General features: G+C 38.2%; 1 protein-coding gene across 1 annotated transcript in view; it reads left to right on the top strand.

Moving 5' to 3' along the window:
- The window catches only part of TMEM135 (transmembrane protein 135), a 189,455-nt gene that overhangs the window by 23,547 nt on the left and 144,069 nt on the right, over positions 1-21,839 (top strand). The window contains exon 4 of the mRNA XM_056327900.1: positions 16,876-16,909. Within this exon, the coding sequence (XP_056183875.1) occupies positions 16,876-16,909 (34 nt within the window). The remainder of the gene's footprint in view (positions 1-16,875; positions 16,910-21,839) is intronic.

The following is a 21,839-nucleotide window of genomic DNA, read 5'->3' on the forward strand; positions in this document are numbered from 1 at the left end:
ATATAAATGTTTTGTGACTAGTTCTCTTCCGGTAAGCTCACATTGTTATGATTAAGTAATCTTTCGATAAGAATTATTTCTTAAATAATAACTGAATGTAGATACATTACAAATGCCTAATCGCCATTTTCCTGTGCAAATTTATATTCTATGCTTTTAGTCCCTTACTCTGGTAGGAGTAACTTAGAATTTTTGCCTTTTTCTGAGACTCTCAAGCAGTGTGGGTTGTCTGTTAGGATTAGGAGGAAGCATCCTTACTGGCCAATGCAGGTTTATAAATGACAGTCTGACATCTGTTAGCTGCATAGCTGGTATATGTGTGATGCTCTGAGAAATGCTAAGAGGGCATAGAGTTAAATTTCAGCTCATTTTTACTGTACATTATCTCATACAGTTCAGATCTTTTCAACTGTGTTTACTGTTAGTCCTGCCATGTTATTGCATTTCGCTGTGTTTATGGCTCTGGCAGAGGTGTTGAAAAATGAGAAATGAACCAAAAAATACTGTAGGTGTTACTGGCGTGTTACGTGTTTTCATGTGCAAAGAAAATGTTCTTGCAAGTATGGAAAGTATTTCCTTTTCCTGGAGAAATGTACACAATTCATTAAAATGTACATATTTATAAATACTTTTGATTATTTGGCTGTGACTTTAACATTTTAATTACTCTTCATATATTGTCATAATAACTATAGCTGTATTACAGTAAGTAAGCTTCTAACAGGTGCACTTGCTCAAGTGTATTAAAGAATATAATTTAGTTTCACCTCTTACATCTTCTATTAAAGAAAAGTGTGCAATTGTTTTGTCACAGAATTTAGTTTTGTAGTGTTAAACATTAAAAGTTGTGTTAATGTCTCCTCAAAAATAGGGATATGACTCGGTTACATTAATTTTGTTAAGCTTTCTCAGGAAATCATTACATGCATTTTATTAACCTTTCTATGGAGTTGTTTTACCAGTATACTACTTGTTTACTTCTGTAAGTGTTGTTTCAGATAGTTGTTGAGAAGCAATTGTATTTACTTGTAATTCTGCAAAATGAAAATTGCTTGCATTTTGTGGCTTCTATTTGTAATTCAAAGTTACAGTCTTCTGTCATTTTTCTCAACATCTATTAAATGTTATAAACAAGAACCGAGCGTATAGTAGAGGAGGAGGTATGTGGCTTAGACTGTAAGAGGTGGTACTGCCTTTTTCTAGGAGCATCAAGACTGAAGGCAAGGAACTAACTGAATTTACTTGTTAAAATTGTTAAGAGTAAAGCTGTTGAAATGTGATTTGAGGTTTGGCTGAGCCAGCCTGTTACTGGAAATCTGATGAGATTGGTTGTACCTTACTGATTGCTAAGACAAAGAAGTCTGATAGGTGAGTGAAAAGTGCGTATTTGACCTCTGTGATTACTCTCAGGGAAAAGAATGATGTTCTCTTTGGTGTTTTGTACATGTGCTGATGTTTCAAAACCATTTAAGTTGTGTTTTGCTAATAGCTAAACGGCACACTTCAGTTTGTTGGGCTCTTGCACAAAAAAATAATGTATTAGTGATTTTCCAGAACTGTAACTAAAACTTTAAGAAGGGACACAATTCCATTTTTAATGAAATTAATTGTCTTGCTGCTTGGTTAACTCCTCCCCCCCCCCCCCGCCCTTGCCCTTTTTAAGTAATTAAGCCAAAGAAAGTTTAACTACAGGCACCTAAAAGTTCTGTGGCAGTTCTGAAGGGACCCTTCTGGGATTGCCCCCTACTCCCCCCTTAGGCTGCATTAATGTTTACATTCTGGCTGTTAACATTATAGCGGCGCCTGTCTCGTTGCTACAGTTAAGACTGTGTCACTGATGGTATTATAAAACTTGAGATTTAGGGCTTTTATAATTTGGTTGTAAAATCTTGCTCTGGGCGACTATTGGTAATATGGTTTTAGTTGAAAACTGGTGTGTTTTTCATCAAAAAAATTCGTTATACTGAACTCTTACAGAAGTATTTAAAGCACGTGCATTTAAAAAGTGATACAATGCAACAGTGCACATTATAGAGAGCATCTATATATACACACATATATTTAGTGTTCTTGGAAACAAAAGTATTACTATGCTTAGAAAAGTGCCAGAAACATTTGTGTAAGAGCAGTGTGGAATTTTTACACTCTGTGTATGTTCTCCTGATAACCCTCACAGCAACTGTTTTATTTGCTTGCCATAAATACCATTAGACTAAATACATTATAAAGGAAGAATATGGCAGCACAGTAATGGTAAAAAGTATATGCTGTAAATAAATAAAGTGTTTAAGTTTGTCCATTCAAATACAAATCTGTTGGTTTGTATCTCTGTAGAGTAGTATAGTGTATTTAGACTTGAGGTGACAATTTCCTTTCTCAGAATGTTTTACAGTAGTTCGGTTTGACATTGTATTTTAGGGAAACTGTAAATCACCAGGATGGGTGAGTGGTGTTCAAAACAAACTCTTTTAATACAGCAAGTGTTTTTGCAAACATTTATCTTACTTGCTACAGGTAAGAAATTGAGAGAGCAAGCTACGTGGAGGGATGATATTTTTGCATATTTTTTTGTGTTGTAGTGAAAAACCCCTCACATTTGGATCACAAGCATGAGTATTTTGTGGTGTAATCTGGTGAGGACAGCTAGCAGGGAAACAAATTGGGAGTTTTATTCCTCTAGGGTGATTATTACTGTGAAATATGGAGCCAAGCTGTGGAAGTTAATGGGAACACTTTCTGTTTCTAAACAGAAATATGTTAAAATCCATTGCGCTTCAGCAACTGCCTTGGTGAGACCCAATGTTTGAGAGGTCTGTGTTTTTACAGTAGCAGCATGTAAGCATTTGAACATGTTTTGCTGTGTGCTTTGAGGGCTGCTACTGCTGTGGTTATAGATCCGTATCATAGAATGGTTTGCATTGGAAGGGACCTTAAAGATCATCTAGTTCCGTCCCCCCTTGCCATGGGCAGGGACACCTTCCACTAGACCAGGTTGCTCTTACTTATAAGAAAGAGAGAATATGCTGATTATTCAAGGTTACATGGGAGTGCAGGAGTCCATCTCGAAGATGCTGTAATTGAGGGAAGATTGTGAATGGCAGGTAGCTCAGTATGGGCAGCTCTTGGGGGTGTTTTTCATGGCAAGTAGCATCTCTTGCTGATTTTGGATCTTAGTGGGAGCTCTTGCCAGCACAGCTGAAGTATTTCTAATCAATGATTTCAAGTAATTCATCTTTTTGAGAAATGGGATCACTTGGATTATGCTGTTTGTCCTGACAAACTCAGTCTCCAGTTTGGGGGGAAAAAAACCACAATAGGCTGGTATTTTACACTAGAGAGACTGATAACCTCTGTAGGTTGTGTCATTGACAGTGAGTGACAAAATACCAACTTTGCAGATATTTTCAAAGAAATTTCTTGTTTTCCACTTACTGTTACAGTTCTAGAAAAAGTTCCTGAAGTTGATTTAACTGTGTTTACTTAAATCAATGTTAATGAAGTCAGTTTTTAAGAACCATCTTAAGTGGTGGGTAAGGAGCAGGCAGTTCCACTGTGTCATAAGTCAAGCAAGGGGGGCAGAAGACCAGCTTGGCTGAATGGGGAACTCCTTGTGGAGCTCAAGAGGAAAAAAGACATGGAAGTGAGTCCAGGCTGTGCAGGAAGGTTAGAGAGCTGTGCTTTGCATATGCAGAAGACACAAAAGGCCAAAAGCTCAGGGTTTTAACTGGCCAGTGTTGTCTCTGACAACAAGAAGGGCTTTTTAAAGCATGTCAATAGCAAGAGGATGTCTCAGGAAAACAATTGGACTGATACTTGTTGAAGATGGTCACCTGACATATGGAGGAAGGAAGAGCTGAGACATTCAATGGTTTTTTTTGCTTCGGTCTTTATTAACACTGACAGATCTTGGGCTGCCCAGTTCCCAGAGTCAGAGGAGCATGGACTGTATCAGCTGAACATTCTTAAGTCCATAGGGCCTGGTGGGATTCACCCCAGAGTTCTGAAGGAGCTAGCAAATGTTATGGCAGGACCCCTCTTGGTCATCTACCAAAGATCTTGGGAATCTGGGGAGGTCCCTGCAACTGGAAGCTAGCCAGTGTTATTCTGATTTACAAGAAAGATTTGAAGGAGGACCCAGGAAACTACAGACATATAAGACTAACCACAGTTCCTGGAAAAATTATTGAGAAGATTGTACTTTGTACTCTTGAAAGGCATTTAAAGAACAATGGAGTCATCAGGCACAGTCAACCTGGGTTCACAAAGGGAAAGTCCTGTTTAACTAATTTGATGTCCTTCTATGATAAGGTCACCCAGACCTAGTGGATGAAGGAAGGGAAGGCTGTCAGTGAAGTTGCAGCTGGATTGTGCAGCAGTCGTGTGTAAAGGGGAAAAACATGTCCTTTGTGGGTTAGGAAAAGATGCAGTGTTACTAGCAAGATGTAAGCAATGTGCTCTGTTTGTAAAAGTAGCTGTAGAGTTAAAGATTCTGCATTTAAATGAACAGTGGAAATAATTTTGTTCTTATGCAAGAAAAATCTCTCCCATACTGTGCTCTTAATTACTCCTACAGTCAGTCTATCCTTCACCCCTGCCCTTTACTCCTCATGGTTCTGTGTATGCACATAAGATACAGATACAATCCTTGTACTTCTCCATACCTTTTAAAAATAAGTGGTTGCAGTCAACACTTCAACTTTTCTAACCATCTGCAATGCGTGTTACTATTTCATAGCAGTCATCTCTTCCCAATCAATTCAGTGAACTACAATTATGTGCCTTAGTTACAAAGGCAGTCTAGATAACTGTTCTTAAACTGGATTTCATCCGCTTCAGGTGGCAAAAGTGGCAAGATGAATCCTATAGTTGTGAACAGAACAAGAAGGATCCTTGGGGATGAGTGATTCCAGTCCCATGCAGTTGTAGTCTGTCAGCCCAGGTTATAAACTAATCGGGCTTCTGAGAAACTGTAGCCATGTCTGCAGGAGGGTGCAGCAACCAAGTTTCAGGCATTTTCAGCCTGGAGCTGATCCAGCTTGCTTGTGTGATTCTTTTAAGTCTTGCACAAGATGGAAGAGCAGGAGAGCAGCTACGGCTTTATAGTCAACAATTCATCTTCTGGGATTATACAGGCAGGCAGAGTAAGAGTACTGGAAGATCACTTGTAAAATAAAAAAAAAGTACCTATGATTCTGAAGATGCTGGAGAACATGTTGCAGGCATCTGGGTGGGTCTGTACAGACTGGGTTTTATTTTCTTTTAGTGTTGTTACAGTCAGGGCGGCTGACCTGGATCAAGCAGGACTATCTGGCTGCATTTGCTCAATGGTTTCCAGTTCCCTGAGTTTCAGGAGGATTTACCAGTTTAGGCACAGCACCAGCCATGAGGTTACTTCATGACTAATAATGTAAAGACATCACAGGCAGCACTCGTTAAGCTCTGGACTACCTCTATCAGTTGACATAGGGCCAGCCTGGGTGGACAAAGGGCAGTGCTACAAGCTCTGATAGATCCCAGGTGATGGTGTAGCTAGCTTCTTCTGCAGTGCTTCATGAATAATTGAAACTTGATTTAATATTTTTTTGTTATTCAAAGACCGCTTTTGGCAAATCTGTTTTTGAAATGTTCATTTGGTAGGCTGAATACTAACTAAAACTGACTTCATCATCTGAGTATTAGTATGATTTTGTATTCTATTTTTCATCATTAACCCCCAAAACCCCACAAAAAAACCCTAGAAAACTTGCAGTTCCCTTGAAATGCCTGCAGATAAAATGTCAAAATTCAGACTGCTGCCGAACATTGGAGTGTTTTGCAAGACTGACTTGGATTCAAATGACACAAACAGTGGATTAATTACTGTGTTCTGTCTGCTCCGCGCTAGCATCCAGGAGACACTCATTTGGACTTCCTTGGCTTAAGTGAACACTTAATACATCTTCTGTGTCTGAATGCTTGCGTGTAACATGCAGCTCCCAGAGGGGGAATAATAAATGTTCTGCTAGTATAGAATAAACTTCGGATGCTGCCTAGGAGAGCTGGCTATAGCGTTGGCTGATGTGGCAGTGAAAAGCTTGACATTTACCTGGCGAGGTAACATCCCTGCCTGTGATGCCTCTGGTACAATGGTGCAATGGCTGAAAGTCTTTAAGATAGCTTTTTTATGTTACAAAAAATACTCAGGTCTGCTCGTAGGATGTTGTTTTTAGATAGCACAGACGAGGGGAGCTGAAATCTTTGCTTCCATATGAGCCACACCTATAAACTCTCTGTAATTGAAGTAACTCTTTCCTGTAGCCTCATTGCTCCCAAAGAATTAATGTGGTTGTTAGCTCCTGCAGCAGGAAGAGCGTGGAAGTGGAAACCTAGAATGGTAATGATTTGCTATATTTAACCATGCAAGGGTTTTCTGTGCTGAAGATTACAGCAGTGTACTGTGGTTAAACATCTTGCTTCCCCTTCCTGCCCTCCCCCTCTACATCCCAGGACAGAAAATGACACATTTTTATTTCCTTTAATAAGTCCTATGGATTGCAGAGTGCTTCTTGTAATCAGACGATCTTCACTCCAAACTTTTTGGTAAAATAAGTTGAAACTTTTTAGTAAAATAAGCGTATGCTGTTAAAACCTTCTCCTGAAGATGGTCTGTCTGTAAAGCAGTAACAGCAGATCCACTGCATAAAAGGCAAGCATTAAACAGACTGCTCCAATTTTCTTGAAAGACTGTAGAAGTCTGGACTGATTGGTAGTACAACGTCATTTTGTCTACTTGAAGGAATTTGTATGTGCTCCATCTTGCTTCATTAATGATAGATTTTTTTCCTTTTAAGCTCCTCTTCAATGTCTGTTATTCATTCCTCATGAGCAATGGACTGAGGAACTAGCAAAAATGTTCTAGTATCAACTATTGGCATTTTGGATCTTTGAGCTTGAAGTTAGAAAATTATAGATTCATACTGGACCTGGCAACAGCTTCTTTCTGTCTTTGGTAGGTGAAAAGTCACGTTAATGTCTGTCTGTAGTGTCTGGCACGGTTCATCATCGAACGAATACTGATGTCCTGCCAGAAATTCACTTCTCAGTCAACAGGGATATGCTGAAATGGCTTTCAGTCAAACGTTTAGTTTATGTTTAGTTTATGGCTCGCCTACCTTTCTAGAGAAGGTTTCTGTTTGCCTCCGATACCTCTGTTCCTCAGGACCCTGTGTGTTTCAGGCCCTTACGGATGTAGGCCCACTCTTAACAGTGTTAATATCAGTCTTCTGCGTGACTAATTCATAGTTCTTAACTGGATTTGAAACCTGTTTTTAATATGACTTAATATGCTGTCACTGGGGTTCTAAAGGGGAAAAAAATGCCAATGGCGCTGTATTTTGGCACATCTGACTCAATACCCTACTTCTGCTGGAATAGCTGCTCTGTTTGTGAGTACAAGGGCGTTTAGAAGTTAGTCACACGGTGTGAAAAACTGCAGTAGTCTCCTGATCGAGTTGGATTGATTTGTCGTGTTAGGGGTTTTTTTTTTTTTTTGCAGATTGCTTCAGGCATTTTGTAAACAGTGTAATTGGATCACAACTGTAGTCATTAAAACATTATGAGTCTAAAGAGAAAACTAGCTCTAAACGTGCTAACAAAACGATAGCTGCTAGTTTGACGGACTAGAAAAGAGCGTTAGACTGCTTAAGTCTTGAAATCGGTGAAAAACCTGATCATTTGAGTAGCTTATCAAAAAACTTGTGTTGTGGAATGGACTGTCTCAAACTGGGCACAGAATATGGCTTGGGGAGTGGAAGGCAGCTGTTTCAAGGGGCTTCTTGGAAGCTTCTGGAGCCACTTCTCACTGAGGTTGTGTGGGCTGGGTTTGGGATGTGCAGGTAGTGTGTGGGGGAATGGCTCTTAACCTGAGAAGGGCTTGCAGGGTAGAGGTGGAGGAGAACAGGTCAAATGCAGGATGAATTTCCCGTGGTGGTGGGACAACTCCAAGCTGTCTGCTAGAGTAGTGGTCTTACATGAGATTTTCTTTTTTCTCTCCTTCTTCCTGTCCTTCTCGCTCCCAAAATATACTGAGTACGTGTCCAGTGACTGTTGCATGCCTACGCAACTCTGAAATTTGTGTCCTTTCTTGCTCTCCTTCCTAATTTTTATCAACAGTTCTGTTCGTTATGTTCTCTTTTTGTTATGAAGCAGTAGTGATTGCCAACAAAATATGTAGAAGCAATGACCTGCTGCTGCCAAGGATCCCCAAAGCAATTTTGCTCAAAAAGAGAGTATTTGCTTTTATGCCCTACGTGCGTACCTTCCAGACAGAAGAGCCAAGCAGCACATGTTGTATCCCAACTGAGAAGGTGCCCAGAAAAGAACTGAGTGTTTTCTTTTTGATTGACTAAGCTGATAAAAAAACAATTCTGTGTTACTATCGGCTGTCCAAGACTATTATTTGGGCCTTACTTAACACTAGATGGGCCTTCTGTACCAAGAATATGAATTCAGTAAGTCGCTGGAGATCCAGCATTTCTTCTTTTCCTGAGTTTTGATTAATTTGTTTTTCTTCTGTTACTATTAGTCAATCTTTTTCTGAAACTAATAAACTTTTTGGAATTTGATTTTTATCTCTTCATGGAATCAAGGATGTTAAATCACACTTTAATTGGGAGGTTTTTGTCCCCCCGTAGGTCAACCTTTGTTTTGACTCTGGGTCTTTAGACTCCATAGAGAAGCTGGGAGAGGAGGAAAAGGGAGGGAATGTTCAAAGAAAATCTGTATAAAATAGAGTATAATACAGTTAAAAAAATTAAACTATAGATGTTATCATGTATTGCACTAGCTGAAAACTCTAAGAATTATTGGTACTAATTTAACTGGAATGTATTACTCTTTTTGGCTTCTCTCCCTTTCCAGTTTTCTCATACCCTTTCTTTGGCATGTGTTCAAATCATAGAACTTGTTGAGTTTATTTTCTTTCCTTTTAAGAACAACAAATTCTGAGTATTTGCAAGAAACCGTTTTATTTAACATGTAATGTGCTCAAAGCAAGTATTACTGATTTGCAGTTTTGAACAGCTTCAGTTTCCCCAATGTGTAAGGTGTCCATTTCCTACTTCAGACAACCTAAAATTCTGAAATAGAAAGTTCCTTTAAAAAAGACAGTGGGTTGTGGGTACTTAAACTGTGTATTTCTGACATGAAGTTATGTGCCTGAACATTGTCTTCATGTGAAAGATTTACTACTGGTGTTTACTAAGCTCAAAAAATAATAATTTTCTTTCTTGAAAACTTACTGCTTAGGTCTGTTTTCATAGTTTTTGGCATTATTTTGAAAGCTTATCTGTTCCTGCTGATTTTAAGTGAACTTTTGCACTAGGATTTCGCTGCTGGCCTCCAGCTGTCAGTAGGAAATTGGTGGGTGTGAGAGATTAACGATACCCTAAACATAATCTGTAGTACTTGTGTTATTACAGGGATGCAATCACAACTCCAGATCTATAGTTGGTTAGCTTGTGGTGTCAAGCTGCTGTAGAGCAGAAAAAAAACCCCTCTCTTCATTCTGACCTTTTTCTTTTCAGGGGAAACCTGTGATTTGTGTGTTTGATTTAATTCTGCAGGTTATAAAGTGGTGTGTTTTACAGTGTGTGTGGGGGAGGGAAGCTGGGGGGAGGAATTCTTCCTGTTTTTGCAGACCACAAATCCTGTCTGGGGAGCCATTGCAAACTATTATGTTAGCTTCTTAGTTTATGTTCAGAAATTAAAGCCAGAGTTAACTCTTTCTTTCTTTCTTTCTTTCTTTTTTTTAAAAGGACAAATGTTCTCAAAATTTACCATAACGTCAATGCAGCATAACTTAATGTGCCATTTACCTTTTTTCACATTCCACCCCATATATACCTTTGAATCCACTGATTTCCTTTGAAAGTAGTTTTATTTGTGATTTCTTAGTTTTGTAGAACATCCAAAAAAGGATCATTCATTGAAATAAGGTGATGACTGTCAGAATATGCAGCAGACTCAATGAATAGTGGTATTTGTATAAAATTCAAACTTGAATTTGTAGGAAACTTGGAAAATATGTATTTTTTTCATAAATTCAGTATGTTAAAGCCACATAGTTCAGATTTTGTCACATAGGTCACAAAAAATGGTCAGTGACTTGTTTCATTCTAGTATCTATTTATTCTTAGGTCAAGCTTGTTTGACAACATTAAGAACTTCTGGAAAATAGTAGGAACATGATGTTTTGGACTGGGGATGAAGTTAGTTTACATCAAAGCTAGCTAAAGCTATTCTTGTCTTAGCAGTGAGTTGGATATTTTTCTTTTGTGGGTTTTTTGCCCCCCAGCTGTTTAAATTCACTGTATATGTGGAGAAACATAACCTACCAGTGAGGGTGTTTAATCAGAGAACATGTTCTCTTTAATTACATGCATAAAGATTTTTAATATACTGCTTTATCCATCTTCAGGCTCCTTCTAGCCATCTCTACTACTAACTGCTGCTGCACGCTGGGTTACAAGAGCTGTAGCAGGGTATGGGGCCTGGGTGGTGTACTTGCCCCAGTGTGTACCTTGCCCTGTGGTGTGAATTTACTGGCTCCCTGTTACAGCTCACACCTAGGGCTATTCTCACTGAAAGACGTGCCTGTTTAGTCAATTTATGTGAATTTTGTACATAGTGGTATTCATCTTGCTGTAGTTATTTCCTGTTATTTCTGACTTGGTTGCTTATTTCCCCTTCAGTTTTGAGCAAGAAAAAAAAAAAGTGATCATAAAACCAAGAAGACTAGTAAAAAAAATGCAGATATAGTAGTTCAAATATGTTTAATTAATTGCAATGAAATTAGATTTCAGGGTGTCTGCTTGGAAGGGTTTGTGGTTTAGCTGAAACAAGACAACAGAGAAAACAATGCTTTAAACTGAGTATTGCCAAAAAAAGTTATTGATGAGAAAACCACAAGGAGTGGAATGCTGCCTATTGGAAATGGACAGAGCAAGGCAAAACATATGAAAGAAATACTCAAAAGAAGGAATGAATATTGAGAGAAATACCTTAAAAATGACAGGTACCTACCCTCCTTTCCATAGCTGTTTAGAGAAAGAGGAGGTGTTTACTTTCTGTTGGAAATTTTCTTCAAATGCTGCTAAGGTTGCAATAATTAATTTATGGTAAAATTGCCGTGAGCATAAGTATGTTCTAAAGTTTCATCCCACCTTCAGACAAGGTTATTTGGTGGGGGTTTTTTTGTGTGTGTGTTTCTCTTTTTTTTTTTTTTTTGTTTTTGTTTTGTTTTGTTGGGTTTTTTTAGCTTAGCAACAACTCTGTATTTAAGAAAACCATAAATATATTGAAGGAAAACCGTAAATAGGGAGAGAGAACAGGCAGTGAGTTTCGTAGGAAAAAACATTTTGGTTGTATTCTAAAAATCAGTATTTTGTATGGTTTGCTATTATATGAAGCAAAAGCTTATGCTACTTGTGAAGGTAAGATTATTCTTCGAATTTTATAACGTGTCCAGCTAAGCAAGAAAACATTCTTTAGGAAACTATTCCACAAACAATATGTTGGCATGCAGGTTTGGACAGTTGTCATTACTTCTGTTGGCATGAATAGGATTTTTAACTCATGTAGCAGGAGTTGGACTTCGGCCTCAATCAAATAAGTTTTCCAGAATTTACAGCACTTGCGTGAAAATATAAATACCCTGCTTACAGGTAGATGCATTCAGAGTCTGAGAGTGACACTTAATGATTTCTTTCACTTTAAAATACTATTGCTTAAACAAAGAATAGGAAATCTTCAATCTGTTTTTTACTTTATTTTAATTTTAAATCCTTGAAGATGAGTTCTGAAAAATTGGGACAGTTCAGTAAAGAGCCATAAATATGATTAAAATCTTAGGGAATGTTGCAGAAAAACTGAAGGAACTCAGTTTTTGTTTAAGAAATGGTATGTGTGTGACTTGGTTGGACTTTGTAGCGTTACAGTGGAGGTAAAGATGTAACTGGTTTTAGTGACAGGACAGATACTTGTCTAAAGTAGGGTATAAATTGTAAAGGTAAGTATCATTAAAATAACTTATCAGTGGTTGCAGTGATTTTGTTGGGAATACTTAAAAACAAATTTATTCTTTTTAAAGAAGTGGTTAATCCAGTAAAGTTTGTGTTTTGTATTAGTTAGGAAGCCAGATTATTTATCACTGTAATCTCTTCTGATTTTATAACCTGTGGAAAAAAAATTGAAGTTGATTATTGATGATATTTTGAAGTTGCATTCCACCCTTTTTTTTCCTGTAGAATGATAAACTTGTTCATGTGAGCCTTGGGAAGGCAGCCGGTTGCAGCTTCCTGCTTTGAGCAGGGATTTGTCTGGTCAGCCTTGCAAACTTCTTGAGGACAGAGGTCTAACAGCCCCTCTGGGTCTGTGTTCCAATGCTTGGCTGTCTTGACGCAGAAAATGTTGTTTCCTCAGGTCAAGTCAAAATCTCTCCAGCCAGTTGATCAATGCCTGTTTTGTACCGGGGACCAAAACTGGGCTCAGTGCTCTGTGTGGTATAGTGAGTGCCAAGTGAAGGGGATTAATCATTTCCCTTGACCTCCTACCTACACTTCTGGTAATACAGCCCAGTACACTGCTAAGGCTTCCTTGCTATTTTTATCCTATAGCTTTTTGGTTTTTTTCACAGTTATTTTAGACTCTCCTCTGGGCAGCACGATCATAAAAATATGTGGTTCTCTGTTGAGGTTTATAGGCCATAGTTTAAGAGACATTGCTGCTAGAATTTGGTCTTACCAAGTTGTCTGAAAAGCAGATTTTTACCAAGTGAAACTTTTATTTGAGGAAGGTATAAATGAACAAGAGAATTATCTTCTGGAAGCTTGTGGTCTGTTGTTATTTAAACATTAAAAGTGGATTCCACGAGATTGGAATTATTCAGCCACGGATGATGTGACCTGTGCTGAATAACTGAACTCTGAGACATTGCCTGCTCAGTTCTCTAACAAGCATACAAGAAAACTCACTTACAATCATGTGTAAGTGTGAATTGGGGGAGAAAAACAAGGGAGAAACAGAATGGAAGGTATATTAAGCACTACTGCTCTTTGGTACTTGTATTAAAGGGTAATTAATAAAAGTGATTGTTTTCGTGCAATCCTCCTTTTCAGGTAAAAGATGCCAATCTTGTTAAGACATTTTCAGATCAGTTTTTCTTTGATTCTTTAGTTTCACACAACAGACTGGCTGGCCAGACCAGGACATGCCACCCCATCTCTTGTCCCACAGATGCAGCTCTCTTGGATGCTGACTTTTGTCCTTGCCCTAGTTCAGCCTTGCTCTGCTGCTCTTGAATTTTGCCCCTGGCTTGTGTTTTTCCTTCCTGAATTAAAGGTCGCATATGTAATTAGAAACAGAGCAGGATATGCAAGATGCTGTCAGTTGAAGAAGTGAGAGAGAGGCAGTGGGAAGCCAAAATGAAGATCTTGATGAGAGAGGCCTCTGGAAGAAAATGGCCTGAGACAGAGATGGTGGTGGAGGAGGGGCAGGTTTGTGTGCATCTGCTTGGGCTTTCCCATAGTGAACTTGCTGGACCATCACTGACGTAGCTACCCGCTGATGCTGGTGCTCCTGAGATTAATGTTCAACACTGGTTTGTGGACTTTGGGTGTGAAACGTTAGCTGTTCATTAGTATCTTTAAACCTCCCCGAAGCAGGTGGTTAGACATGGCTGACTAATTATTTTTGTTGTTTAATTCTTTCCTGCTCTTGTAATACCATTTCCCAATTATTTTCTTCTCTTATTTACCAGCTGCAGTTTTAATACAATCCTTGGGTTGTACCAGTGACCCTTTTGCTTGGCCTGCCTCCATCTTTCTGTCCTGTTTTCCATCAGCTGTCCTTGCTACAAAATAGTGCAACATTTGCTGAACTTCTACCCGCTTTTTAACAGTTGAGTGCAGGGTTGAGTTAGGCTTGCTGGATCACATTTGCCCAGGGCCAGGAAGAGTTGTGTCCCCCTGCCCTCCGAAACGTGGAACTATTTATTTTTAAAACAGTCACAGAATTAATTTGGAGGAAGAAAACTTTCTGCCTGGAGTTAGCCAGGGCCCTGTATAGTGGCAGATAGAGACGGTCTTGCCACAGGCACTTTCAGTCATCTAGCAACTTTCTGTGTTTTCAGCTCCGGAAGTTACTTCCTTGCACAGATTTGTTGTCTGTACATTTTCCCTCCTCCTGACCACCTACTTCTCACATCAGTCTTGCTGAAGCTGTGCTGCAGCTTCTGATTTCTTTCCTTCCTCTTCTCTAGCCCCTTTTCCTTTCTTTGTCTTTGTGGTCATCGGGTTGCATTTTACACTTAGCCAAAAGGGACCTCAATTGAAGCTAAAGCTTATTTAGATAAAATTCTTAGTTTTTTAGTACCTAATAAATAAATAAAATAAATTCCAGCGGGAGGCTGAAAGACCCTGCCTGCATGTCATCCCTGCCTGCGTGACATAAAGACTGCAGGAGAGCATCCAATTTAGTAGATTGTGTGCACATACAATAGTCATGCTGATTTGTGCACATTATATATAATAAAATTGTGAATACACAGGCTATCTCTTAAAGCTGCATCTGTCACTCGGTAGTTGGTGGTAGCTTCTTGCAGGTAAGTGTGTTGCTGCAGGATGTTATTGAGGTTCTGATATTTTCCAGAATACTCATAGTGTATCGAGTTACCAGGTTTACTCTCATGGGTAAATTTTGTTTGAATATTTACTGTAAACTTGTAATATTATCGTAGAGGTAAAAAAATAATAATTAAGAAACATGACATATCCATTTTTCCCTACAAGAACAAAGTAAATACAATTTCCAGTACACGGAACTATGTTGGCTGCCAGTTTGGTAATCAGGAGGGTCAGGGTACCAATATTTTACCACCTGAGCTAAGCAGCGGAAAGACTAGGTGATTGTTGCAGGCCAGCTTGAGAAGTGAATTGTCTATTGCATGAGTGAATTTTCACCCCTTTCTGGTCAGAAACATCATACAGTATTTTGATGCTTTATTACAAGTTGTAGGGGCTGCTTTACTTTTTTTTTTGTTGTTTACAGACATAATTCCCTGTATGTTGTCTTTTTGTTTCTTGTGTGCCTCATCCTAACCAGGTCTTTAGATTCAGGCTTTTCTTTTCTTAGATTTCCATGCTAGAGTCTTGTTTCTGGACAAGCACCGAGTGGAGAAGGAACAGATTCATAATTCTGCTTTAAAATAAACAAAAGCACAAAAATCCAAACCTAAACCAAACTGATTTTGCTAGTTAAAATTTTTAACTTAAGCCAAATTTCAATCTTTCCTGTGAGTAGAGAGGAACTTGTGGAACTCAAGATGGTGCATCATTGCTTCCTGCAAATTCAACGTGATGTGAAAACAGTAAAGCTTTTAAGTGGAATGGAATATAACCCTGTACCTTAGGTATCTGCAGTGAAAAACCTTGATCTGGATGTGTAACTTGGCAAAGTTATAAACACCTAAACTTGGGGGTCAGAAAATACTGAATAAACCTTTTTTCAGGTGATTGAAGCCTGGGAACTATGTGATAGGAATTTCTGCAATTGAAGTGATAGCAAGATATGTTCTGTTAACATACTTCTCTCTTAAGCACTCTACCAATGCTTGGAAACTGAAAACTGTCATGAGAAAATGGCACATACAAGCCTGGGGAGGGACCTTCTGTTTTATGTGGAGTACCAATATGAAAAAATCTTGAATGATGTAAAGACAAATAGGAGTTCAGGTTATGAACTCGGTTATAGAACCGAGAAACTTTAATGGTTGAATGTGTGCCTTCTGTGTTATGTTCAAGTTTTGTGTGTAACAGTGGTAGGGACAATAAGAAAAATCCCAAATACTACAAGGCTAACAGTGAACTCAAGACATTAAGAATGTCTTGATAAGTCCAATAAGAAACACTGAAGCTGAATTTTCCAACTTTTGGCCTAAGGTAGTCTTTGGTAGTCTCTAAGGTAGTCTTTGAAGAAGAGGAGGAATGAATGAAGGCAAAGTGGTAAGGTTTCTCAAGGCTGATGGTGACTTGTGAATGATGTACAGAAAATAACTTTTTTTTTCAGCTGGAGCACAGTGACATCTAATACAGTCTGTTATTGGAGCAGCTCACATCTGCATAGTCAAGGGTTCAGTTTCAGTCTTGTGCTGCAGTAGCATCAGCAAAAGTGTGGAAGCATGAGCTCAAGTTTATACTTTTACTGTCTAAATAGCAGTGTGAGCTATGGGCTGAGATAGGGACAGGTCCGAACATAGAAGGGGAAAAAGAAATTAGATAAAGGTTAGAAGAGAAGGTGGTGGCTGCTGTGCTAGGACAGTGTTGGCATTGAAAAGGGAGGGCATACTGCCCTGAGCCAAGATTTCTACATCAGCAGTCTCAGTAGAAAACACTTTTCATGACAATGTAAGCAGAAGGGCTAAGACGCCTTGAGTTACATAGCACTGGTCACAAAACAGAAGTTTACACGCGAGTGTTTTCCTGTAAATTCACAGTTTAACTTAGGTTTTGGCCACAGTTTGTATACTTAGGTTACTAGCTTGTGTGTAGGCTTTTATCTTGTGATAAGTGCTGTGTAACTCAAGGTGCCTTGCCCCTTCATGACAGCTTCAGGACTCGTGCAGTTGCTATATATAGCTTCGTTCATGTAATTCCTCACCGCTTTGGATACTGTGCTATCAAGGTGCTATTTTTGGTTTCATACTTAGTTTTCTATAGGGTGGTAATGGTTCATCCTCTGTCAATAATAAATAATAAAATATTCATAATGCTTAAAGTGATTTTCTTCAGTGTGCAACAAAATGTTTAATTCATTCACTAATTTTATCATTTCTGTTTGTAGGAGAGGTCTCCTCACAATTTACATGGCCAATCAAGTAAGTAGTCCTTTATTTCAAGAATATGTAAGATCCATTGTAAATGTGTCTTGTTCAAATGTGTCATGTTTAAAATTGATGCTGAGATTCATTGCCTTTTTAATAGTTCCAGGATTTTTCTTTCTGTAAGGATTATGTGTTATTAGATAACTAAAATTATTTTAAGAGCAAATTGTGACTACAGATCTTTTAGGTAGCTGTAAAGCAGAGGCTGAAACGTAGTTCATTGTACTATGCTCAGAATTTTTGTATCATAATCCCAAGACGATGGGTAATTTTGTATGTCTCCTCCATGGTGGAGTGGCATCTGGTACTTTTAATTGTTGTTATTTTGCAGATAATTAATTCAACACCATATACTTCAGTTTCGCAATCAATTCTTTTTCAAACTGCTATCAGCTATTGTGTGTACAAACATTTTTACCGCAAGTTTCTATCAATTACAATTGTGTCATGTTCCTCACGATCTCATTGAAATAAATAAAAGTAGTAAATTTATCTAAATGACGCTTTGTTCATTAACTTTATCTAAATATATAATACTTCTGTAACCTGATCATAGTCCTTTAGGAGTGATTTTATTGTGCCAAAAGGATTATCTAAAGTTTCTTGTGTAGTTTGAGTTGCATGAAGAGTCACAGAAACTACAAAACCATGAAAAAGAAAAAGCTGAAGAGCTGTGTTCTAGACTGCGATGATTTGCTGGAGCCTCAGTAGAATTGTGCGAGAGTAGAACTCTTTGATGGTGATGAAAAGATTAATGACTAAAAGTGATGAGACAAAGGCCATGTATTGTAGTACAGATTAGGATCATAAAATTGATACTTACTCTTCCAGCCTTGTAAAGTCATTGCTGATGACTGATGTCATTCTGAAGAATCAGGGGCAGGGGGTGTGTGTGTGTGTGTGAGCTTTTGGAAGGAGGTGACATCATATGTTTGCTAGGAGGTAAATATCCTGGAAACTCTATATGCGTTTGCCGAACCCCTTACAGAGTCCTCTCTCAAATTCTAGCATTTAACAAATTCTTTTAGGCAGAAATTGTTTCTCGGGTTAGACAGACTCATGAGTGGAGCTTACAGGCTTCAGAAGAGAAGATACTAATTTTTGCCATTAACTTTATTATTGTCAAGTACCATTTTAACTTTTATAGGTGCTTGACTTGGATGGCTCATACCCTGTTGTTTAGTATTCCTTTTCTCTGTAAAGTTTTTTTACCTAATTTGAAAAGATGGGAAATCCTTTTCCTGAGATTTAATTAATTAGATGTTTAGACTCCCAGTAGCACATGGAAACAAGGTTTGATTCCTGCAAAGAAATCTAAACCTTGGAAGGTTTAAAGTTTTCCTTGAATTCAGAAGAGCAACTGTGTAGAAACTTGTTCAGGAAATGTAGGTTGTAAAGGTGACGGTAAGTAGTTGGACATGCCATCCATCATTTCTTTGGGATGGACTTTTCAAGAGAAGGTGAAATAGATGTGCTTAAATAGCAGCACCTCTGAGTATCCCAATCTGAGAAAGCTATTATCGCATTCACTGCTCTTAATCTGCAACGCCACACAGTTCACATGACATTGGACGGTGTTATACAGGAAAAGTCAACCGATGCAGTTACATTTTATGGATGCCATTGGATGCAATGGACATTCTCTCCAGTATAATGGTTTATTTTAGTCACAAGTCTTTGGTTGAACTCAGGACTACTGGGATTTGCTTTGTAAACTGCCCTTCACCATGGCATACTTGCCTTGCTAACAAGTTATGTAATCACGGTAAACGTTACCTTATTTTTACTGTTTGTCTTTGGTTTGGAACTTTATATTATATGCTGTGATAAGATTAATCTATAAATTTCCTAAGCCTTTAAAACATTTATTTCTGTCATCTTTAGATTGCAGTGTGCCCTATTCTGAAAGCTGGCAAATTTTAATTGGTAGTGATGGCAGCTAGATTGTGAAATTACACTGCATTTCTTGCATTCTGTAAAAGTAGTGTCAGGAACTATTAAAGTATTAATTGAACTAAATGTATTCCTTAGTCCTTTTTGTTTCACGTTTTGCTAAACTGTTTTGCAGCCTGAGCAATAATAAATCATTGAGGCTTTTTGTGTGATTCTTCATGTGTGCCTTTGCCCAATTAGACAGACAGGAGGTAACTGTAATTAAGTTTATTGGTTTTTATAAGCAATTATTATGAATGTTGCTGCAATTATTTTTTATAGCCATATTAGGGCTTTTAAATTAGAAAATTTTATTTCTGTTGTCCTGTTGGTAGTGTGTGACAATTTGTCCTCAGAGATGAATTTACGTAGTGAAAAGGGGAAAGGTATGTTAAAAGTTTTTATGCGTGGCTGCTGTTTCTCAGTTCAGTGAGTGAAATGCATTAGAACATGAAAGGCAATGGGTGTAAGGGCTCTTGTTCTAAAGGTGACATTTTTATTGATTTTTAATCTGGAGCTACTAGAAACATGTGAATAATTGTCCTGGCTAATTTTAACTAAGTCGGTGATTATAGCTTTATGTGAACCTGAACTCCCCAGTTGCATTTCCTTGTTGCTTACACAATAAAATGGCAGATTAAAAATAATGTCATTTTTGTGCTCTGTGGAAAAATCAAATAAAAATGCTTTCTTAGATTAGCTTACTGCTACGTTGAAGCTAAACAACAATGTACTTCAGGGCTTGGATTTTCTTTTGATTTGTTGGGTTTTTTTAAGAACTAGGAATAAGTATAGGTTTGAAGGATCTGTGGTTTTAATTTTGATATGCAGAGTCTAAAATCAACTTCTGAGCTTCTCGCTAGAAGTCAGAGATTGTAGAAGTAAACTAATATGCCTGAGCCCTAACATTGTTCAACATGTAGGTTTGGAAATTTTTAATTAGTTACAATCTGAGACCTGATGTTTCTGTAATACCCTGGAACAGAGTAGCAGTAGTCAGTGCTGTAGACCACACAGAAGCACAAAGCCTTTCAAGTTCTATTTTGGGTTGCACATGTTAAAGTCAAGAAATTTCTAGGATTTTAAGAGATGCATTGGTAGTGAACATAAAAGGTGATCCTTCATGGATAATTTGAGATCAAAAGGAACCCCAGGATTCCAACAAAAGGTGGAAAGTGAAATGTAATCCTTCTAGTTATTTTTATCTGGAAAAGTAGATGATACTAATGACTGTCTGTGAGTAAGACCTATGGCTCTTATGTTTCAAAACAGTTAAAGCATACTTCATTGTGGACAGCTCAACAGTTGTTGCTTTTAAGCTGAAGAAACCAGGTCTTTGTGTTAGAGTTTTTTGTGTTGAAAACAAAACAAAGGCTGGCTTCAATATGTAAGATAGGAAGAGACTAATCTAGACTAGGGCCAATTTGATATAAAACTTTTGAGAAACAAAAATCTAGGAATATTGATATGTTGTCACCAAAGAGGCAGTTAACCATGCATATGCTGAACTACAAAATGATTTTGTTCTCCTTCTTCAGAAAAAGGTGCAAGTTTCTTCACATGCTATGTTTCAAATTCGAAGTGTGCATCACTCTGTCAAAGGCTTTCTTTGTTTTGTACCGTGACATCTAAAGTACGGTGTTGTACTTGTTAATATGAAATCAAAAATAAGTTGCTCTTGAGGGTCACAGATCAAACGGTGTGAAGTTCAAGCATAAGATGAGGCTGCCGGATGCAAAAGGCAGAGTGATGCTATTGAGGACTGCTTCTTGAGTGTGATGGGAGGAAAAGGTGTAGGAATCTGGCCTGGCCAAAGAGTGAGCATTAGGGAGTGGACAGGTATCAATTTGAAAAATAAAACAAGAAAGGTAGGAGCAAAAGGAGGCAGAGAAGCTCAATTGAAAGATGAGAAATGAGAATTTGGTGTGGCAAGAGACATGAAGGGACTGGAGCTGGGCTGATGTCATGGGAATTGTTTTGTGGGAGTGTTACAGATTTTAAAAGTGGAAGAAAGATGTGAAAAAGTAGATCTATTCTAGTTAAAACAGTGAGATGATGCAGAAGATGATGGGCTTGCAGGGAAAAGAAAGGATGAATTTTGTTGCAGTTAATATGAAGAGAGATTTAGCAAGAGCTCAGTAAGAGAGTCAGAGAGGGCATTGTTGAAGTTCTGGATATGGGAGTTGGAGAAATTGTTGTCAGCAACTGCATGTGGATAAAGTTTACACGGAAATAGGAAGATCCCATGTTTTATTTATCACTGTGCTGATGTTAAGTCATCAGTTCATCTGCCATTTATGAAGCATTGTACAGAGGTCCTCATGTACAGGGTAGGAGATACTGTTCTAAAGAAATACACAGCCATGCTTGTCATCAGTTCTATGAGAACAAAGTATGGCAGGAAGGGTGCATCTTCCCAGGTTATCATATGTTAAAGATCGGTGATAATGAGGAGAAATGCTGAGAGGAGAGTCAAGAGTGTAAGAGGAGTGCTGTAAGGGAAGACCTTCCAAATTCTGTGTATTCCAACTTGTGATGTTTTTTGGAAAACCTCAGAGATCTGCTGTGACCATGTTCACTTTAACAGCCTGCTGATGAAGCTGAGAGCCTCCTTACTACTTTGCTATTCCTTTCAGATGTACTAACTCCTTCCCTTCCCTATGTCTGCTATTTCAGAAATACTTTTTTCATTTGTATTTCAAGTCCAATTAAGAAGTAAAGCTACCAAGAAATACTGTTCACATTAAACAAATATTGAACCGAAAAAGCTGATCAAAGGCATTCCGGTGGGTGATGCTCTGCTTCTGTATATGATAGAGAACAAGTAATACAGCTGAGCACAAAGTTTCTTACCGTTATGAAGTAGTCCAAGCAGTTTTACAGTTGAATTATTTTTCAGTTGCATAAATAGACTAAATCTGGGTTCATTTTAGCTGTATCTGTGTTTATTCGAACCAGTCATGTGAAGGCCACATGTAAATTTTGCTCTTAC

This window comes from Falco biarmicus, chromosome 2, assembly GCF_023638135.1.
Source record: "Falco biarmicus isolate bFalBia1 chromosome 2, bFalBia1.pri, whole genome shotgun sequence".
In the NCBI taxonomy this organism is placed as follows: Eukaryota; Metazoa; Chordata; class Aves; order Falconiformes; family Falconidae; genus Falco; species Falco biarmicus.